The 22,196-nt window shown below is 41.0% G+C and overlaps 1 protein-coding gene across 1 annotated transcript in view; it reads right to left on the bottom strand.

Moving 5' to 3' along the window:
* The window catches only part of snx29 (sorting nexin 29), a 130,508-nt gene that overhangs the window by 81,158 nt on the left and 27,154 nt on the right, over positions 1 to 22,196 (bottom strand). The window contains exon 14 of the mRNA XM_061231657.1: positions 17,182 to 17,267. Coding sequence (XP_061087641.1) covers positions 17,182 to 17,267 — 86 coding nt within the window. The remainder of the gene's footprint in view (positions 1 to 17,181; positions 17,268 to 22,196) is intronic.

Here is a 22,196-nt window from a genome sequence, read left to right as displayed (position 1 = left end):
AAACCTCATAGGCAAATAGTGTAACAAGCAAAGAGAGAGAGAACATTGAGAGAAGCTTTCGGGAAACATTGATCTTAGATAGAGCAGAATAATCTGAGGTTGGACACTTTTTATTTGTCTTCATCAAAACTAATGATTAGTATCCCAGCATGGCTGACTGCCTCTTAAAATAATGGTATAATTCTTACAATGATCCAATTAAGATTAGGTCTGCAGTAAAAAGTATGTGGAGGGAAACAGGCTATCTCACTGTCTGCGGTAAACGATAGCCCTGTTTCGTATGCTGTGTGCCAACCATAATCACAATTTAGCTGAATCACTTTTTTATATAAAACAAATATGCACAGTAAATAAATACCAACAATGAATATGTGCATTTTATTTACGATTACAATGAAAGGAACAGGACACTAAGAACTTGAACAGACAAAGTTACAGAAAATAGTAGCCTGTTTAGAAACAGGCTTTGAAACTGCTGCAGATGTTTCAGGAGATCACAAGTTCTGCATGAGTGAACCCATTACTACAGTAAATCCATTCTGGTTAAATAGCACTGGTTATGAAAGGCACTTTAGACTGAAGCAAATACATTCTGAAGGTAAGGTTGATTTAAGTCATCCATTATAAAACTCGAATTTGTGATTAAGAGTAGGTTCATCGAGACCTGAAAAAACTTTCTTGAGTACCACCTTCGTGTTCCATTTCAAACACGTGCATTAAACAAGTTCATCAATGTCTTGCATTAAGAAAGAAAACAACTCGCAGAAGCGAAACATACTTGCTCAGTACATTCTTAGTGAGTTTAATTTTATAGGTTTTGATGTGACCAGTCTGATTTCACGCCTGAGTACTTATTTGCCAGAGCGGCTTCACAGACATAAAGTATTGATGGTGCCATCTGTTACAGAAAGAAAGTGAGGAGCTCTGCATGAAAACTGAACGAAGAAGCTTGCTGTCTGTACAGATAGTCTGCAAATTACCCCTCCTGGCTACAGAACACAGCTCACAGCATTCAGTGGGACCTCACTCAACATTACTTTTAGCGTTGAGAAGAAAAGCCCTTTCTCTCCATATCAGTTCAAATATGTTCAGTACCTGATACGGAATTGTCTTTTTTTTAAAGGGAAAAAACACTCATTCCATCACATTAGCAAGTGTAATTTAGACATTTCCTATTTCAGGGTTTTTTGAGCGATGAGCCCCTATCTCTGTTGCAGCAGGCTCTATGATATTATGATCTTATCACCTGCCTATTATAAAAGCAAGCAGCCTGACACTGCGTTAAATGAGATTCCTGCCCACCATAGGTATTCGGGAGAGAACAATGGATAGGCCAGGCCAGGTCAGCAAAATGCTGCGTTCCATGGACCATTACAAAGCCCACAATTAAAGTGGTGGAAAACAGAACCCAGAATTTCATTTAAGTTCATTCCAAGTCTTAAAAGCCAGGCTTCCATCAGCCAAATCATTATAAATAGTACTGAGGAAAATGCTGAATTTTTTTTAATTACATTTGCTTGCAGGGATTCATTATATCACTGGACTCCAGGCTATAAAATTTACTGTAAAAATGCCCAGGTTGAATGGCCTGTTTCCTCCTTGGAGGCAGCAGTTCCTGCTGTTCCAGGGTCACTATTTAAAGACCTACTTGGTTACTTCTGTACTGTGGACGTCATTTGCGCATAGAAGTTTGTAGGTACATACATTTACAGTAGCTTCACATCCACATAAATATGACAGCATGCGTCACATACCGATTCACCTACCAAGTCTCCTCAAACCCTAAAAAGGGATCTGCCAGCAACTTATATCCAGTGAATTTTTATAAAAGTATTCCTGAAAATCACCGCTAATTGTATCATTCCCCTGTGACTGGCCAAATACAAACAGTCAGCATAAGGACTGAGAGCTGCTGCCTCTTACACGGATATGCAAAATGCATGCACACAAACGGCTCTTGTGCTTTAGCAGGACGCGCACACGCACCATCAGTCAGAGAAGTACTACTGTGGCGGCAGTCGATGTGCAGCCCATGCCAATTCCAGTCCGCCTGGCAGGCTGCATGATTAAAGACACTCTTCCACTAACTATTGCTGAGGAAAGTTTGCTTCTTCTTCAGCAGATGAGTTTGGAGAGGCCTGAAGGGCACTCCTGTACTGTACGTCAGTCAGAGTTGTGAGGCTTCACGCCTTACACTGCAGCTTGTTACTGCCAGGGCCTCCCCCACGACAGCCGCCCTTTGACAACACTGTACCACTATCCCCAGAACTGGGAACTCCTCTACATCACCCTGAGGTAAGTAAAACCCTTCATGGTTATTTTATTTTCTATCATCCATAGTACCTCACTTGTCCTCAGACTGAACAGCACAACCACTCTTATTTAATGCAGATTATAATGGTGACCTGGAAGCTGGGGAAAATGCATCATTAAATATATTCTGACATTCCCCTCTCTAATCCTCCCACATGAGGTGAAATGCATGAAAATGCAAAGTCACTGGCATGATTGTGTTCTCATCAAACCTGAGAACTCTCACCACCTACAGGAGCTTAAACAGGCACAAGCTGAGGCTGCAGCATGTACACAGAGCACTGAGCGCTGCCTTTGGCTGCAGGTGACTGTACTTTGTGTTCTTTTCACATCAAGCAGAATCCAATGCTAACTTAATATACATATAATTATAATACGTAGGTAACGAAGCCCAATGGGAATTATTTCAAGGGTGGTAATGCAGCACCAGGCTGAAAGTACAGTAACTAGCTAGCATTACTTGGCTGACCAAGACCACAAACTAGTAATAACATATTGTGCTTTGATAATGACAACATACATTTCAATAGTGAATAAAAAGAACGACTTGGAAGAAATGCAAAGTGAACAAAGTATTATTATAGTACAACTACCAAATGTTACCCACTGAAAATGTTTCAAGTCAAGTCGGTGAAATGACATCTTGGCTTTCAGGTGAAATCCAGCTACTTTTGGTGAAAAGTCAAAGCCTCACTAAATGACTTGTACTATGTTGGGGTTATAGCTATTGGAACGTAAGTTGGTCTGAATGTCAAACCAGCTCTCAAGCTAGATGTCCACCGTGCTAGACCTCAAGATTCTGGCTTTTGCTCACCGAGTAAGTTCAGCTACCTAGTGGCAAAGAGTATCACTTGAAAATTAGTCTCATCTATTAACTCATTGTGTAGCATAATGGAGTTTCAGATGCCACTCTTGAATCTAACGTTAGCTGACATTAACCAGCTTTGTTTACATTATTTTATCATCAGAGTCTGGATATCTTATGTGCAGGTTGTCATACAAGTGATACTAAAACTCTTTGCATTTGAATGGATCTCTATGGAAATTAGGGGGTGGGACAATATTCAGCTGTAAATTATGCTTATACAGTATGGAAGACAGATATATATATATGTATATATGTGTGTATATATATATATATATATATATATATATATATATATATATATATAGCAGAGAGTGTGTGTACAACCCTCATTCTACAAAATGCTCTGTCAAAATGAGGTCAATAGAGAGCAGCATTAAGTACAGAATTTTAAGCACACACTTAAAAATATGCATGTGTGTTCTCATCCATTTAATGGACAGAAACAAACTTATGTAAAGGCAAACTAAAAACTAGACAAACTAGAAAAGGCAACTCACAAGAAACAGAAAATAATATGAAGGTTAATTAAATCCCAAAGATGAACCTTGCCACAGAGCAGACTACAACATAAAGAAAAGGGGAGCAACATGATAAGGGAATGTGCAGATTATAACTTCCTACTCCACTAAATCCTGACTGCATTGTTATGGAAAAGTATTTTACCCCGATCACAACCCATTTTTTGTAGACAGTAGGTGGAGTCTGGACAAAAGGCCTCCCCAAGTACATGGATGATCACTGGACTTTACATTAAGCATATCACAATGTGTTACATATGTACACAGTTTCTAGACTGGTTCAGCACATTCCCCTTTCTTTGTTTCGGCGCACAGGGAGAACAGCCTGCAATAAGCAGCTCGTACATCTGCTCCCAGCCAATGACTCATTCCAAACGCTCACATCTCTCTCCAATTTCAATTACAATTGAATTCTTTTCATCGCCCTATTTCTAGCTACAGTCTGGGATATAATAACCTGCGAACAAAAAAAAACACACCTCACTGAATTTCTCCATGAGTGGAACTAATTGATACTTAACAGCCAAACAATAGCAGGAAGAGACTACTTCCTCTAGGTGATTCATAAAAGAGCCAAAAAAGAAGAAATGCTTCAAGGGTTCGTAGAATTAAACCTGAACTTTCAATTGCATTCAGCGCGTTTGATTTAAAATAATCTGCAGTGGCTTTTAAGGGACACCACAAAAGAAACCATAGACATGATATGCAGTCTAGCAACCTACAGGTACATTACCGTAAGGTTATCAAGTGTCTTTCCAAGCAATTAAACACTGATTTTTTGCGTTTCTTGTTGCTTGCATGTTACAGAAAGGACGTATAACAAACAGGCATTTAAAAGCATCTCTCATTTTAAATTCAGCTAAAAGAGAATCTTTTCATTGGCAAATGGCTGGCCCAGGGAGCTTGGCAGTAATGGCACGTAATCATGTGAAACAGGCATGCAGTAATGAAGATATTCAGCTACATTATCCATCCCGGGATTACACCGTCTTCTGCCATACTGAACTCTCCAGGCCTGCAGAGCAGATAATAAATAATATTGCATGAAAGAAGATAAAAATGGCCCCCCTGGAATGGTTAACACGACAATCTGAACAGAGAGCACCAGCCTCCATTTTCCGGCAAACGACAGAGCTCGCCTCATATCCCCTGAGGTGATGAATGTGGAGGCTACGATATTCCTTTGCCCGACCCGGCATTAGCGAGATATTTGACGTAAATCAAACAAACATATTAAGAACTGTTCCTTCCCCTTGATGTGCCGCGACGGACAGGACATGCAGATAAGTCGCGATCAAGGGGGAAAAGTTCAGTCCCAGAAAAGCGCAGCAATCAAAGTGAGCGTAAGCAGAGGTGAACTCTCACAAGTACAAATTAGCGATATCTCACTGCTGCCACAGACAGAAAAAGTGATGAATCCCTGCAACTTGTGTGAACTGCACAGGACTCCAGGTCCAGTTAATTAACAACCAAGGGGCTGCCATCTCCTGCCTCCCAGTCAAATCCTCTCCAATTTATAACTAAGATTTTAATTATTGATAATGGCCCGATCAAACAGGTTTCAGCCTAGCCAACATGCCATCACTCATTCTGTGACCAGCTGACCCCCTGAGTCACACCACCGATCTCAGGGGAAGAAAGGTGCAGAACAATAGAGAGAGAAACTGAAGGAGAAAGGAGAAAAAATAAGGAAAGGTGGGGGGAATGAAGATGGAGAAAAGAATAAACCGAAGAGCAAACAAGAGGGTGGATTTACATTACTAAAGGAGTCCAGGGAAGAGTACACAGGGAAATGTTTGTACTTGCCTAATCTCAGTTCACGGAGATACCGTGTTAACCCTATGAGAAACTGGACAGCAGAAGTCAACAGGGGTTTTGACTGCAGAAGCCATCTGCGCTGCATTGAAGTGGCTTCCACAAGTTTATGCTGCAAGCTAATGCCTCTGTTCATAGAACAAACAAGCGACTTCACGTAAAATAAATTATTCGAAAGGGACTGGAGATCAAAGGCAGCAATTAGATACAAAGCAAACATGAAAGGAGCTCTGCGGAAAAAACTTAGGAGCTGCAAATGTGGTTCACGTCACCTGTACTTTTCTTTTAAGGAAACGCGGCCTCACTAAAGAAGGTGGAGTGAGTGGGAGGGTGGAGCACACGGCACAGCCATGTAGCCGTCTGTCACATTTAAAACAGGCCTGGCTATTTCCAGAAGAAACGTTGAGCACTACTGGAATGTGTCCATGGAAATAGCTGAGATTTTCTTTTTAAATTATTTTCAAATGTTATACTTTTAACTGATCTGCTGCTGACAGGTGTGGCCATGAATCAAAGCTGCACACAAGATAGCATCCCTTTAATTTCTACAGTGGACAAAAACATACCCAACATGTTGTCTCCAACATTTCGCAGACAGATTTCTAATACAATTTTCTGTCTCAGAAAATATGAAAGTAATGTGAGCCAACTGAATAGCAGGTGCCCTGACCTCACTTCAATCCACACACTCATCAATCACTCAACCACCAAACGCCCGACCTAAAGATTTTATCTAATTCAGAAATCTGAACCTGTATAAAACTATTATTTCTCGCAGGGCTATATTCCTCCAAACAGCCTGCATTTTATTTAATTGTTGGCCAATTTGTTTTATAAATATTCAATTTAACACCATGGGCTAACCTCAAGCCTACTGCTTACTGACAGAATCAGACTATATCCTATAACAAGGTGTAGGGAAGCTACTGATGAAGCTTTTATGCATTTTGTTGCTGCCAAATGATTGGCTGACTAAATATTTGCATTACCAAGCTGGTATACAGGTCTACCTAATAAAGTGGTCACTGGGTGTATAAATAGTTAAAACATTTGAATGTGTTGAATGTCAAAACTACAGATGGCACAAACACAAAACCATAGCTGAAGTTTTGTTTTCAGAGATTTTACAGATGTTAGAGACTGCAGGGGGGGGGGCTCAACTCATAGCAATGTGTGGGGCTGAATGGGGATTTCTGGGTTTAATTTCACTGACTGAGGAATTATCCCTGGTGTGTAAAAGAATGCTAATTGTAAAATGATCTGAAAGGGGGTCAGATTTTGTGCTTGGTGAACCAATGCAGTATTGAACAGAGACAGGAGGGAGAGGAATACTCAAGCACATTATTGTGAAGGTACAGTGGATACACTGCAACCGGATGACAAATACACTTACAGCTGAGGAGCAGGGACCCCTTCACCATTGGCTATATACACAAACAGAAATTTATGGAGGAGAAACCTCAATCACATTAAGAAAACACATTATATTTTGCACCCATTACTTTAAAATCCATTAATACGCATGCATAGCTTATTCATTTAGGAGGCTCGGGTTAATTAAGATTGACACCTTCAGTCACATATACGAGGCTGTTTCGTAAATGCAAAGGCAGTTGGCAAACGCTCAGGCAGGCACTAGCACAGATTAAAAACAAGCATGTTCAAATCAGTTCAGCATCTCAAGGACATTAACACACCACTGACAGCCCATGACTGACAGCTCCAAAGTTATCTTTAAGCTGTGCATGGAGGCATCAGATAAGGCAAATGCCCTCGCGTCTTGAATGGATGACAACTGTGATGCAGTCTGGTTAAGTTCATCTGCAAATTTCAGTTGAAAGGTAACAGCCAGTAAAAATGAAATGGTTCTGTAGATCAGGGAGAACTGGGGACCCTGTAAGACATGGAAGATTTTGCATGATGATCCAGCTGTACACTGACAGAATCAACCCCTTCATATAAATGCCATTACTGAAAAATGTCACATTTTCACATATATGCTTAAATATCACTAGAGGCAACACAAGTCTATGGAGGAGATGCAGCTTTTATGGCCTCAGTTAAGTAAAGGTGAGGACACCTTGCTCTCAGAGGCAAATCATGACATATTTGGTTTATATACTACCAGCATCTATTCCATAGCACTGCTCAAAACCAGGTTTCTGAATTTATTGTGAATATTTTATGAAACTTTAATTCATCTCGGTTTAAAGGATTAAGTAAAATGTTATCGGCAGTTTAACTTTCTTTGATTTTATTTACAATAATTGTTAGGGGTGCCCATAATTTTGACACTGGTGGTTTACATAAATAAATTGCATCACTTAAAAGTTGAAACTTTGAGTTGAGAGTAAATGTATTGAAATTAAATATATTGTTTAAAGTTTGAACATAACATATAGATTCATACCTGATTTGTGTATTATATGCAGCCTTTTTTCTCCATTTTTATCATGGGTGCCAATAATTTATTTTGCTGTGATATTTAAATATGACATTGCTAGTATAGTGGTATCTGTGGTGATGCCTCAATAACCTTTTCAACCAATTACACTTTCTTTTCATAATCCATCTGACTGAGATTGTAGGGCATGGCTGCCTCCATTCCGACCAGGCTCCTGGTGGCACCCTTTTCAGGTGGCATAATCTTTAACAGATTCACTTGAATCTGTTAAAATGTCACCTTGCATTTGCACCATTACACATTCCCAAAATTACCCACCTAGCCACGTTCCACCCACCCACGGCAAGAGCTAAACAAACAACAACGGCAGGCCTTTTGCAAACATCCTTGATCAGAATTTGCATTCGCATTTGCATTCCGCTTTAACCAAATGGAGCCTCTAGCCATCATGGCTGTTTTTTTTTTAATTGAGTCCAGAGTTTTGAGGAACGGAGTTAAAGTTCTAAAGTCCGAGTTGTCAAGCAACAGAGATCAGAGCTTAGTGGACTCCTATTATGACTATCATGAACATGGCTGGAATAGCAGACTTTATATTCCAAATTACAGTGGAATACAGTATGATATTTTATAACAAAAAGATTCTTATATAAACACCTGTTAACTAAGGAAATAAAAAAGAATTAATGGTAATGAATGAAAGCCACACTGTCACGTAATCAGAGAAAAGCAGTAGTCAATAAAAGTCTGTGTAAATGACCCAAATGGTGAACTGGGGTAGAGAGTGCGCCCTTCTTTCAAAGTTCTCTCTGTTTTGTTGCTTCCTCTGCTCGAGTAGCAGCCAAAGACTCATCACTCAAGCAAGCTATAAGAAGAGTTTCACTGGTGCTGACAGCCTCTCTGACAACGCCTGGCTCCTGCTGATTTCATACTGCATGTCATATGCATAAATTGAAAAAGACAAAATGGAAAGCAGAATAATTCAAACCATTCTTTCTGAGAACAGGAAGGAAATTACTTTGTTAGGCCTCAAACCAAAATGTTTCCTGTGCGAGATGAATGTGTGCACTTGGTGATGGTTGGCAGCTCCAAACCAGGTCAGAAGACACGGCCAGGGAGAGTCTGAATTTGGAGAGACCATTCCCATGCATGCACTAACAACGTGCTCTCAAAAAGTGACACAGCTCAACACCTGACATGCCAAATAAATGCATCTTTGTCAAAGTTATTAAAAAGGCACACTTTTCCATAAAGATGAACACAACTTTGCTGGTATAGTCCTCAATGCTACAGGTTCCATCTGGCCCTTGGCCCAAGGCATTTTTCCAGGTATCTTGTCATAAAGACTGAGCCATGAAAATACGAACACGGCTGGAGTCTGAGCTTTTCATTTGTTCACATTGTCATTAAAACAATTATTCCTCCCAAATGTAATTAGTCAGATTGGGTTTCCAAAGGGCAAATGTGCTGGGTCTCTGAGAAACCAGGATGAGAGACCGATTCATCCTGAGAGATGTTTTGAGTCTTCCTCAGGGTGAAATTATTAGAAGGAAATCAATTTGAACTGAGATACATAATTTTCAAAAAGAACAATTTGCCATAATTGTCATTTGCCATAATTCTTATTACATTACTTTAATAAGAATTTAATTTAATGTTCTTATCGAGCATCTAACATATACTCACTAATCAAGGAAGCCATAGCAAACCAGTGTGGCTCAACATTAAAATATAATTAACCCAATCAAAAGTACAATCATTAAATCTAATTAAGCTACCCAAACTAATTTCAGTTTTTAATGTAAGGTATGCACTTTATCTTGAGCGGTGACAGTGAATTTGCTAACAGGAAAATGATTACACATGTTTCATTCATCTTAAAACAGGAGAACTCAGACTTCCCACTGAAACCAACTTTTCAAAAACAAAAATAATGAGCATTCAGCCAACCATTTTGCTATAATTACATAGCAGAATATGTTTAAATGGTTTATTCAAGGGGGTAAATGGGGTTTAAATGGGTATCAAGTGACTGTCAAATGGAACTAATTATCGTGTTCACTGATCGCTCATTAACCCACTCCTGATAAGGCAGAACGGAAATGCACATGCTGAAGCAGACACCTGGATAATTGTTACCAAAATACAACACTCAAAGAACCTTCTCCACCACCAAAGTACACAGTTACAACCAGAAGATGATCACCAGTTGAGTCCCACTCAATCGGTCAGACCCCAATAACAGGTCATGCCAGCTGTTGAGGAAACTTAACTGCCATTTCATTGCACACAGCAGAGCCGGACACCATGTGGCTCCGCCCGCCCGCCCGCACGCAAGCACGCAAGCAAGCAGAACAAAGGAACTGCAGAGGGGACTTTAAGTGACTCACTCAAATCCGGCCAGTGTAAAGCCCACAGGTGTTTGAAGGATGGCAGGCACTGCCAGGACGCAAGAAAAGATGGGAAAACTAGGCTGTTTGTACTTGTAAATACTGTAGTAAAAAAAAATATAGATATATATAGATCTACATCAACAATCCCACAGCATCTTGCAACATCTATATCCCACGCATTATCAAAATCAAGCAACTTTAAAAAAGGAAACAAGAACTGCACTGTAAGCGGTGGCAATGTAAAAAGCATGGGTGGTGTGGGAGAGAGGCTAGATTCCATCTGCATAGCAGTATGCTATTCATCTCAACAGTGTCACATTTAAACTGGCTTTCCCACTGAATTCCAGCTGATTTCAAGGCTGCAGAGCGAGCAGGGGGAGTACCACAGTGCGTGGATTTCCTCTGATGAGCGATGCAGATTAGATAAAGTCAATCTGGCACACATGACACCTTCCCGGGACACCTGTCATGCTTGACTGAAGTCGCATTGTGATATCTTTTAAATTGGATCCTATCTGCATAATGTCACTGAACTGCAGTGCCCTGACACGTGCTTCCGTTTCTTTAATTCCCCCCCCCCCCCCCCCCCCCCCCCCCCGCCAAAAAGGAGGCGTGGTGGGCTAGGGAGCGGTGACTTTGTCCCAGTGTGAAAATATAAAAATGAAACCAATTATAACCATGTGCGTTTCAGTCTCATGCAGTTAGGGCACTTTCTCTCCACTGAATGTGGAGCTGTCGTTGAGCCGCTGATGAGTGTGTGTGCTGGTTAACGTATTCAGCTACTAACCACATCCATTAAAACGGTTTTCTGCCTCTATGGGTAGACGTGCGCCACCCGTCTCTCTGCTGGCTGGGGTTACACGCTAGCTGCTGAGCGTAGCGCTGAGCCGCTAAGCAGGCGGCAGGCCGGGTGGGCTGGGCTGTTCTTGTGAGGAGCCCGGGGGGCTGCTCTCGTGGGCCAGATCATGGCGGAAGCACCTGTTGAGGTGTGGGACGTTCTTTATTTACCGTCTGAAAAACACAGGCAGCCGGAGGCAACAGGTGCAGGTGGGGAATTCACACCTCAGTCCTTTAAGGAGAAGGTTCCAAAGGCGCTCAAAGCCAACTTTCGCCAGCACCGGCCCCCGCTCGCTCTTCCCCCTCAAGGCTAAAGCCAGCCATTCCAGGGTAATTGAAAACAGCGACGGGGGAGATATTAAAATGTTGTTTAACAAGCAGGTGTTGATTAAAATGTTCATTAACACCGCACAGCTCAGGTGATTGGATCTGTCACCCCCATATCGCCGACCACCTGGCCCCACCTGCGCGGAGCTCAGCCATCCCTCACACCTCTCCTCCCACGTAAACACGCAACTTCTGCTTAATAAAAAAACTCAGCCCACAACCTGCTGGGAGCTTTTATTAGCTAAAAAAAACACAATAAACCCAATTCTCAATGTTTGGAAGAGCCCGCAGCGAGTCTTTCCAAAGTGCTCAGAAGCTCCGCACGCAAGGCCTCGTCAGCTGGATGGAGACGAGCAGTGGGAGGGAGGATGAGGGACTTGCGATTATGTGTAATGAATTTGTAACATGCATTTATTCATGTCTTTCATGTGGCCTGATGAAAAATATTCTTAATTATCTCATTAACCACAGCTGCCAAAGGAGAGGCTACGCTATTTTTTATGTTTATTCATTTTGAACTGGCACCACAATCTATTTCGTCAACTTTGATGAATTGAGGCTGCCACTTTATTAAAAAACGGTCAGATTTAACCTTGTGAAATGAGCTGCATCCCCTTACATCTTTTCCGAGGTCAAATGCAGTAGAAATCTCTTTGGTAAATTCAAGCGAGAGATCATGTCATCATAAGCGGCAAAATGGTGCAAAAAGATTAGGCCTCCTACCAATCTAAAGGGTAACCATGGATTTACTTTTAAGATCTAGCAGAAATTACTGTGCTGGACTACAGGGAAAGAAACGCATACCTACAACCAACTCCAAACCACACTTTGGAGAAAGCCAAGGAAATATTGCCATGTCCACGAACAGAGCTCAGGCTTGGAGGTGGTTTCAGGTACCACCCTCCATGGTCTGTATGAAAGGTCAAGGGGAGATCATATTTTTTTTTTTTCCCAGTCACAATAAATTAGTTGTTTGAGTTCATTGTTATTCTTTTCCATGATTTTAAAACTGAAGCCAAGTTATACGATTTAACATTACTGATTGTTTTCCAAGTTAAATAAAACATTATTATACAACACCTAGTATGAAGAAAAACATTCTTAAAGGTCACACCCTGGTCACATCCTAAAACAAAACGGCAGCACTTCAGGAAAAAAAAGGAGCCATTTTGGCTTGGCTACCCAAAGTAACAGGCTCGCCCAATACATTAGAGGTCACTAGAACATGTCTCAGCCAACATAGCTCAGATGTGCATATAATTTAAATGCTAAGCTGGATGTCTTTTAAATCCACAGTCCAGATGCCTCAGGCTAACTGAACTAGCCTTTATTTTATACAGCCTGGCTATGCATTCATTGCAACAAAAAAAGAAAAGAAAAAACATAATTACTTATTTTGTACTCATATCTACTGCATTTAAAAACACTGTTCACAAACTAACCAGTTACAATTAATAGGGTGTCCCCGGTTGAATTACACTGTTTCACTTAAGCTGACGGTTGTGAGTAATGCAAAATGTTTTATAGGATATTGTATTTAAATAAATCAAAAACCTTCTGGTCAGTTTAAAATCAGGGTAAATAAAGAAGTGTTTGAACATTTTGTGTTAATTTGGCAGTCACCCAGTTACACCAGAGGTCTGCTTTGCTAATGAAGCAAGACTGGAGCTTCATTTCACTTGAGCTCTCTGTAAAAACATCCAAAAGGCTCCAGCCTCTGTGAAATGTATTATCTCATCTGACCAAGAGCTCTTCTGATCCTCAAAAAACACTTAAGCCTCAAACAGAAACCCCATCATATTAGAGGTGAAAATGGATTAAATTACCCACACGCTCAAAAAAAGTTAAAAAATTAAAAACTGAAAACAAAGCACATCCACAATGAATATCACCAGGCTATACTGAAAATGTAGACGGTGTGTTCTGTCAACCATGCAGGTCGTGGTAAAAATATGGCAGAACAGAAATAAAGAGCAAGTAGTTGTTACCAACTCTGAACTTCACAGAGCTGATTCATTGTGAATTTGTTCAGCTGTGCGTGTTCACACAGAATCAAGGTGACACAAATGTCCGAGCACTGACACAAAATAAAAAAGTAAGAGAAAAAGATTTAATATGTAAGTAAGTGATCTATTCATACAATGGAATAACCCATTCCACAGAAATCGTCATATTATTAACCAGGAACAGCCAGGAAAAAGTAGTATTCTGTCAGACATGTTTTGACTACTTTAAATGCCATTGATTCACTCACAGGTGTGATTATTGGCCATACATGTGCAAACCTTGAATAAATATCAGAGAGAGAAAGCAACACGTTTACTTATCTCACTTATGACACTACATAAACACTAGCTCTTTTGAAAGTGACTGATCAAGTTAACAATTTTACACCCAGTCATCCATGTCCCATTTTCCACACTTTTCTGAAAAAGTTAACTTGGATACAATAAGCCACGGGTAATATCACGGCACAAGCAATCCTTCACACAGTCATCATTCGACTGTGCAAGTGACCTCGTGGCGTAACGTATGCATTGTCATCTTTGATCAACATTAATCATTTTCTCAGGAGCCCTTAAACAGTTATATGGACAGTTATAAACAGTAAACAGGAAATTGCACCAGCACCATTAATTCACAAACCCAAGCTGCCTCCCAAACACCCGAGGCTTCACGCATATTATTATGCCAGTATCTCTAGTTTCTTCCTCTACTTCATCAGCATTTCCTTCGTATCACATTGACAGCAGCCTCATGAATCAGCAGGTACAAAAATGGTGCCCGTGTCTGACCTCTCCCTGGCCCCAGGGTTAGTGCCCTGGCCTCAGCACTACAATGTTTAGAGTTACACCTGGCCTATTCCTAAGCCAAAGCCACCAGCTATCTGCTCAGCAAAGACCTTAAAGGAACAAGATAAGCATTTGTGTGCTGCTGGGAGAGGGTGCCATTTGTCATAGACAAATTGGAGGGGGTCCAGCTTGTCAGGTTCAGGGTTTAACACATTCCCCAGGAAATGACATCGCTTATTTTTAATTGCTGGCAACTGAGAAATTACTGCAACTTGGGGGCTGCTTTGGCTGTTAATATGATCTCCCGAATGGCCGAGCACTCCGTCACGCTTGCTCAGCCTTTTGGCTGCTATTATTACTGCTTGTTTGTTTTACTTTCTGTGTGCAGTCCTAAAGGGCATCTTCCCATAACTCACAGCACTCCATCAAGGGGAAATGCAGAATCCCCAGCCACACAACTGGCTGTTCCTGCATTGGCCCAGAAACAAACAGAAACCTACTGTAACAGACCCGGCAGTAGCCAAGAAAGAACACATGATAAAGAAACAATGCTCAATAAAAGAAAATCTGAAAACAGTTTGACTTCTTAAGCTGTTCACAATGTGTCAGGGGGTTTTTTTTTTTTTCTCAAAAGACGAGTCTCAATCGCATCTGTTGCAGAATGGGATTAGGGAAGTCTGAAAAGGCTTTCAATGATCTGTAAACATTTTGATGATAGTTTCAGAAATCAGCACTTGCTGAGGGAGAGTCGATCAATTTCCTGTAGTTCAACCATCCTTTTCTTGAACTAATCTATATTAGTCTACATATTCTGCTACACAGTCAGCCATGCAGGAACACGCATGCTCACAATTCAAAGCCTCTGTGTTCCTCTGCAGTTTAAGAATAAAAAAAAACAACAACAGAATGATTACCACATTGGGAAATTAAATGTTGAGGGTAATCCATAAGGTTGCTGTGCAAACAGGCTTTATTAGTGATCCATGGAAGATTCTAGATTTCCCCCACCAGGGACATATTGCTCATAAATTATCAGTAGCAGTGGTGATAAAGATCTTGATAATACAATTATTGCAAGCAGAAACACGATGAACCGCAGCTGAGATCGAGATGCTCTTAAAAAATGCACCTGCTTATCTAATCTACGGAAGAAACATGGACCGCAATTATGGGACTGTCCAATGCTATTTGTTGTATTGTTGTATTCCAACACAAGAGGGGGTTTGTGCTTACATAAGCACACAGATGAACAAACATGGCTCACTGCAGATGTGTTCAGCATCTGCCAACTGACAGGCACTGGTTTGAACAGAGTCTGCAAGCCTGCAGGCTTCAACATGTCTATCTGTTTGTACTGGCACTGGCACCCAGGACTCTGCCCCAGCGTCAAAGATGATCAGCAACACATATTTACAATCAACAAGATAAAACTGTCCAGCCTTGTCACCACAACGTGGGTAATATCCTATCATTCCAGACGTTAAAATTCACATCCTCTTTTTTTTTTTTTTCACAGGCTCATATATACGTCGGCATAATATGCAGGATTATCACACTTCATGAGATCATTTCTAGCTAAACTGCTGTGAAATGCTTTCACTTGTTAGTTCTGCCGATAAACTGGAAAAAGCATCATATGAATTTAAAAAAATAAAATAAAACAATAAACACTCCACGAGAAAACACACATCACTTTAAAAACCTCACACAGTTTACACTATTATGTGAGATAAGTACATAAGTTCTGCACTAGTGGATGTCCACAGACACAAAGTCCCTTCTTCCAAGGCCTTCACCAACCCTTATGCGAGCCCTAAGCACAAAATGGCGGAGACCGGAACTCAGCACTCACAGCAAAGGAAGATGAAGCACTGCTGTCCACACAGCCAGGAGGCTGGCCTTATAACTGCATTACAGCTTCATCCCAGCCAGGGCAGGAGGATTGCTGAAGCAATTCACAATTTTTTAATATAATTCAGTATTTTTTTTCTCCAGAAATCTGCCTCATTTGTTTGCCTTTGATTAAGCAACCTTATCTGAACACCCTTTAAATTTTCCTCCTCAGGCAATTTAGAAAAAGCGGGTATTTTTTTTTTCACCAAATGTTCAAGCCAACAGTGTAACAAAATGCTTGCAATACACAAGCAAGCTTCGAACCCAACCAATGAATCATTTCACTAAGCCTGTCGTGCAACAGCGTACTGGCTGAGAACTACCATGGCTGCTGGGTGGCTCATTCCGGTAAGGTACCATGCCATGATGCAGGTATGATGCAGTCATATATTTGCAATCATAAGGTTTTCTTTTAAAAGCGTGATAAGAATCATCGCTGCCATGCAGCGTAGGTCTGCTTTTCTTTAATTTTACCTGATGTGGTAGTAAACAATGATTCTTCAGAGACCACTAGAAATGAATCTGGAAAATCATCGCAGATATCTACTGGGTGTTGACAAGACAGCCAATCAGCAGCAAGGACATACAGCTTCCATGTGATCATGTGATGTGTTTTTGTCAATCATAAGCTTTTTTTTCCCCACCAGAAGCATGGCCTGTGAAGACTCGATGTTTACTTCTACATCAGGTATGATTAAATCATGATAAAAGCCAATACCACACATAGCAGAGATTACTGTTATCATGCTTAAAAAAATATTAATTGACGATGCGGTTTCTCGCCCAGCTCTAGTTAGGGGTCCACCTTTCATCGCAGTGGGGTTCACACATGAGCACAGCTGCGGTAGCATTCAGGTTGTAAAAAAATAAAAAAATATATTTTTAAAAATTACTAAAATTAAATGCAGCACCATGGTAACTCGGAGTCCCACTCAACACTATTGCCTGACCACAGGCACCCGTTAACATTCGCAGGAGTGGAGGATGATTCTGACGGGCAGGATTTCAGCGATGTGCTCCTTACCGTGGTTGCTCTGGCCTCCCTCTCTCTTCAGCATCTGCACCGCACCCACATACTTCTTCAGCTGGACTTTCAGCACCTCATTCTCCCTGGGAGACAAACAGCAAATTACTGTCAGACTCGCCACTTACACACAATTTCGCAGCTACATACTGCAGAGGAAAGAGTTATCCTTCTTATCTCAGGCGGAGCAATACATTCACTGAGCTAATGTCTCCACTTCTTTCCCTGAAAAAAGGGCACGTAGAGACACAAACACATCCAGCTGCTGCTATCAGTATCCGTAATAAAGTGCCAACAAAAAGATGAGAGAACACCCAAGAGCACATTTTCTTATGTGGAAATAAATAAATTCCAATCCTGCTCAAGACACCAGATGCTGTGTAATGAATGGCCACATCCAATATGGCTGCCAAAGGAGCACTTTATATGCCGATTTTCCAGTACATTTTCACCACATACGATCATTCAGCTTTCCTTTGGCAAACTCATCAAATATGAGGTGACACAGGAGGGACAATGTTGCTGTCCTGTTGTATGTTATAAAGGAATTCAATAAAGAGATATGTGGGCATCCACTGTTGTTATAAACAACTATACTGTACAATTCAATTACTAAACAAACTCAGGAGTGCCATGTTCATTTTGTAGAGTGAATATTTTAGCTGTTTTTGTTTTTATTTCCAGTGCATATTTATTTATCAGGATCAGGGTACTGATTTAATCTTCTTCAATTGGAAGAAAAGGTGTACTGATCCTAGAAAGGTTGTAAATATTGGATACATTGAGAGGGCTTCAAGACGAATATTTCAGATTCAATCATGTATTAAGGATTTTACATGAACTTGCAGTGCCTGTGAAAATGAGGCTCTCAACACACATCACAAGTCAGTTGATCGGAGCCCTCATGAGACTAGAGATAGCCTGCTATTCTGCTTCCGCAAAGGCACTGGGTTTACAAATGGGAATTCATGTAGCAAAGCGCTGAATCTCATTAAAAGATCTGTACGTTGTAAAATGCCTCACTGGAAAAGAGGTGCGTAAGAATGACAGTTTGGTGTGAGTGGGCATGCTGAATAGATTCGCTGAACAGCAAATGAGTCAGAAGTTTGAAAAAGGTTCCTTTGAAAGAAAACAGCCAAAGGCATCGGGTTCATTTCATTCAAATTGGGCCATTGTCTTCAAACTGAGGATGACTTTGTGTTAATCCAGCACAGCCAGACAACATGAGTAAATATGTTTACATATCTAATTACTCAACATCGCTATCAAAGGGCCCGATGTGGGGGTGTGGGAAAGAGAGAGATTGCTAGAAGTGGCGCGTGAAGAAATCTTCCATTCTTCCATTTCCCTTGGCGGGCTACTCCAAGAGATATCCCAGGAGAAAAGCCTTAGGAGGACTGCCGGAGACTTCTCACACCTTCCCAGGGGGGATTGGTAAATGTTAAGATTTACGTTTGCAGGCAGTGCTCATTAGTGACAGTTCAGCTTGCTGGGAGGTTCTGTGGGAGAAACTGCAACACTGGAAGACTGATGAGACACACCTGAGCAGTAGAATCCCAGTGGAAGAAACTACTTACTTTCAGTTTAATTAAAATGGCAGTGTTACTTCCTGCAATCCACCCCGCACCCCAACAGGGTTGGACTGTTCTCTTCCCAAAGGCTCCTATTTTACACACACAGCACCATATATTACAGGACATTAAAACAGAAGTTGGTATGTAGGGCACAGTTAGGAATCCTGATAGACTGAAAATGGCAGTACTGCTGCTCCATGGCTCAGTCCCAGTTCTGACTGCTGATTCCAAGCTACCGCTGCCGCAAAATACAAGGGAACCTGTGCCCATGTGCCCATAAACTAACACATAAAAAAGGTGCAATTTAATCTGGTTTTACAGGCAAAACTATGGTGGGACCCTTACACAGGGGGCCACACTGTGGCATGTGTACCACTCCCAGCTTGCAAGGCAAAGGCAAAACAAAGAATTAAACCATACACTTTCATTAAAAATACGAATACGATTTCAGCTTGGCTGGAAGGCCCCATATATACGGAGCAACAGTACAAGACGGAACTGCATTCTAACATGAAAAGATCACTCGCTAGATAATGTTGTCAGTTTCGATTTGTTGTCAGTCGAATTATAACTAATCCTTGTCAGCACCATCTAAAACATTTCAGTTAATTAGCCCATCATTGATTGTTGAGTGTTGTTATTTGTCGAGATACTCTACTGAATAGTCTGCCAAAAAGGACACCTCAATTAGAGCACAAGTCATGGAGATTTTGTTTTCCAGACCGAGAAACATAAAACAGTGATAGAACCTGCATGATGTTCATCTTCAGTAGATATCCCATTTCCATTGGGATAAAAAAAAAAATCAATATCCCAGCAAAAGCTTTTCCTCTTATTGCATATAGCTCACTACAATATATTTTTTCCCCATTCCCTCCTCTGGTTTTCCGTTAAAAATTATTTTAAAAGGCTGAGCCTGTGGGAGGACGTGAGGCACAGTCAGTTGGGCGGCAGGTTCTCAAGTCGTAGGCAATTCCACAGCGCCGGTGGGAGCTCCATCCGCACTATGGCTGTTTCTCAGCAGCAGAGCGTCCCCATCTGATACCCTCCCTTCTTTCTGCCCGTCGGGATAAGGCAAAGAATGTGAAAGGAGAGAGAACTGACCCGCACTCCTCTCAACTCATCTGCGGTCCTCATTCCTACTTTCTTTATTTGTTATTGGCTCCGTGCACCTGCAGCAAAGTCCTGAAGAGCTCAGTTACTGAGCACAAGACCATTTTCCTAACGCGAAAAAATTCCTTTGATGAAATTGTGAACAAGTCATAAGCGAGGAGGGATCGCAGGTTGCAAGGGTTACAACTCTTGAATTCAACTAACAATGGCAATGATGAAAATAATCCATATTTATAACCGACACTGGTTACTCTGAACTGCAAAAGCCGTTGCGGTTATTTCAACAACAAGCACCGTATTTACACATGGAATTCCAGTTCATCCACAAAGGTCATTTAGACTTTACAGACCAAAGATGCAAACCGCTGTCTTTCACTGCAGGACCAGAACAACAATGGTTAGCCATATTTGTTGCAATGTATGTGCATGTCACTATCATACATGACAGTAGGTGTGTGTGCATGCGTGTGTGTACCAGCACACTGAATGACTCAGTCAAAATAAAATAGCTAACCTGAAACCAAACTTTTTGAGAGTCTAAAATAGGATATGCCTCACTAAAAGCTGCTTGCTTGGATTAATTCTCTAAATTTAAACCTTCCCCCAAGCCTCCTGGCCCATTAGCGATATTGGATATGGAGAGAGTCACAAACTTGCTGTGGGTTAAACTTATTTTCCCAAAGACAAAATCAGGTCCAAATCCAAATGACCTCTTCAAAAGCAGAAACTTTCTAAATGTCCTTGAGGAGAAAGGCAGGAATGTATCTGCTGAACTACCAGGACTTGGAGAGTATTTAATACAGAGTCGCACCCAAACAACAAAGGCAGAATATTTAGTCTAAGTGAGACGCTGTAATGGCATAAACAAGGTGAGCTGACCTTGGGCACAACACTGGCATGAAAAGAGGAGGGCTCCCTGTTCAGCTGAGGATTTCATCTGAATTATTTTGAAAATCTCTGGTTGTATTTTAACTTCATTTCTTTCCCATTGATTGATTTTAGCGCAATACATTTTATTTGTGGCTTTTCAGAGCATTCCTTTTACAGAGCATTCTTACGCCGTTCTACACACTGGCACAACATTAAAAATTGTGAATAAACCCCATAAAATCTGCTCACATGTGCAGCCTCAAAACGTTGCTCTGACATTGGCAGAGGCTGAAGGGATTTGCATGTCACACCAGCCACGGAGTGAAAGTGTACTCATTGAACTGTTTGGACGTGAATGCATCCGATTCTCTGATTCCAAAATAATAATCCAATCCCTGATATAAGTACTTCAGGGCTGGCTTGGCTCAATACCAAGGAGTAGTGTTGGCACAACATAAAGAGAGGTCAAAGCAGGTCACTAAAAGGAGATGCATCATTTCAAAGAAACATGAAAAAATAATGTTAAAATGAAACCCCAAATTGCCAAATAGTGTGCCATGTTTGTGTACTCAATGAAAACAGAACATCGGAATATTGAGGACTGGTTTACATATTATGCACAATGTTATTATTTTTACAGATGGACCTAAGAATAATCAAACATTTTCTGACACTAAAAATAGTAAACATGAAAATCACTGAACCTTTTCTGCCGATGGATATATCTATACAGAGACAGAGCATTACCTCAGGGCAAATGCTCTGTCTTTCCAGACCCACCATCCTCATTAGTAGAGGCAAAAATGGAAACTTCCAAAGCCATTTTCCTTGGTTACCAATTTATCAGATCTTTTCCCTGCCATTTCTACGTCAATCTATAACAAATGTGAATTATGCTCTCTGCTCTCAACCGCTAGGCAACAATGCCTCCATAATTCTGATTCAAGTTTGTAATTGGAAAACAAGAATTTTGATGAAGTCAAACTTGGCCCGCATTCTTGTCACTTAACCGATGATTCCCTATAAGTCCAAGGGGAAACTAGATGTACTGGGTTTTGACATATCGAGATGCAAGTTGCACAAAACATTACATACAGCATGCTTTTTGTCAGGTGTTCCATCTCCCCAAAGTCTATTTTGAGTGTAGATACCTCCTAAGGCCTCAGTTTGAAATAAGAAAATGCAATTGAGAGAACTGCTGGAAAACTAACCAGCTGAAAATGAGAATATGCAAAGACTCTGGGATGCATGCATTTCCCCTCTTACACAACACAGATTTTATCTCCGGTATCAACGGTTCCCAATGAATGAACAAATGTACTAATTTATCTATAAACAACATGGCAACCAGGGTTTTTACCCCCCTTACTTGTCAACTACTACAACTACATCAACTAAGAGATGGACCTGAGCAACAAGCCACCAATCTGGTGAAGTCCATGCCCAGAAAACTCCCAT

The sequence above is a fragment of the Conger conger genome, chromosome 2 (assembly GCF_963514075.1).
Source record: "Conger conger chromosome 2, fConCon1.1, whole genome shotgun sequence".
Classification (NCBI taxonomy): Eukaryota; Metazoa; Chordata; class Actinopteri; order Anguilliformes; family Congridae; genus Conger; species Conger conger.
Note: the sequence above shows the minus strand (reverse complement) of the source record. Positions and strands in the feature narration are given on the sequence as shown.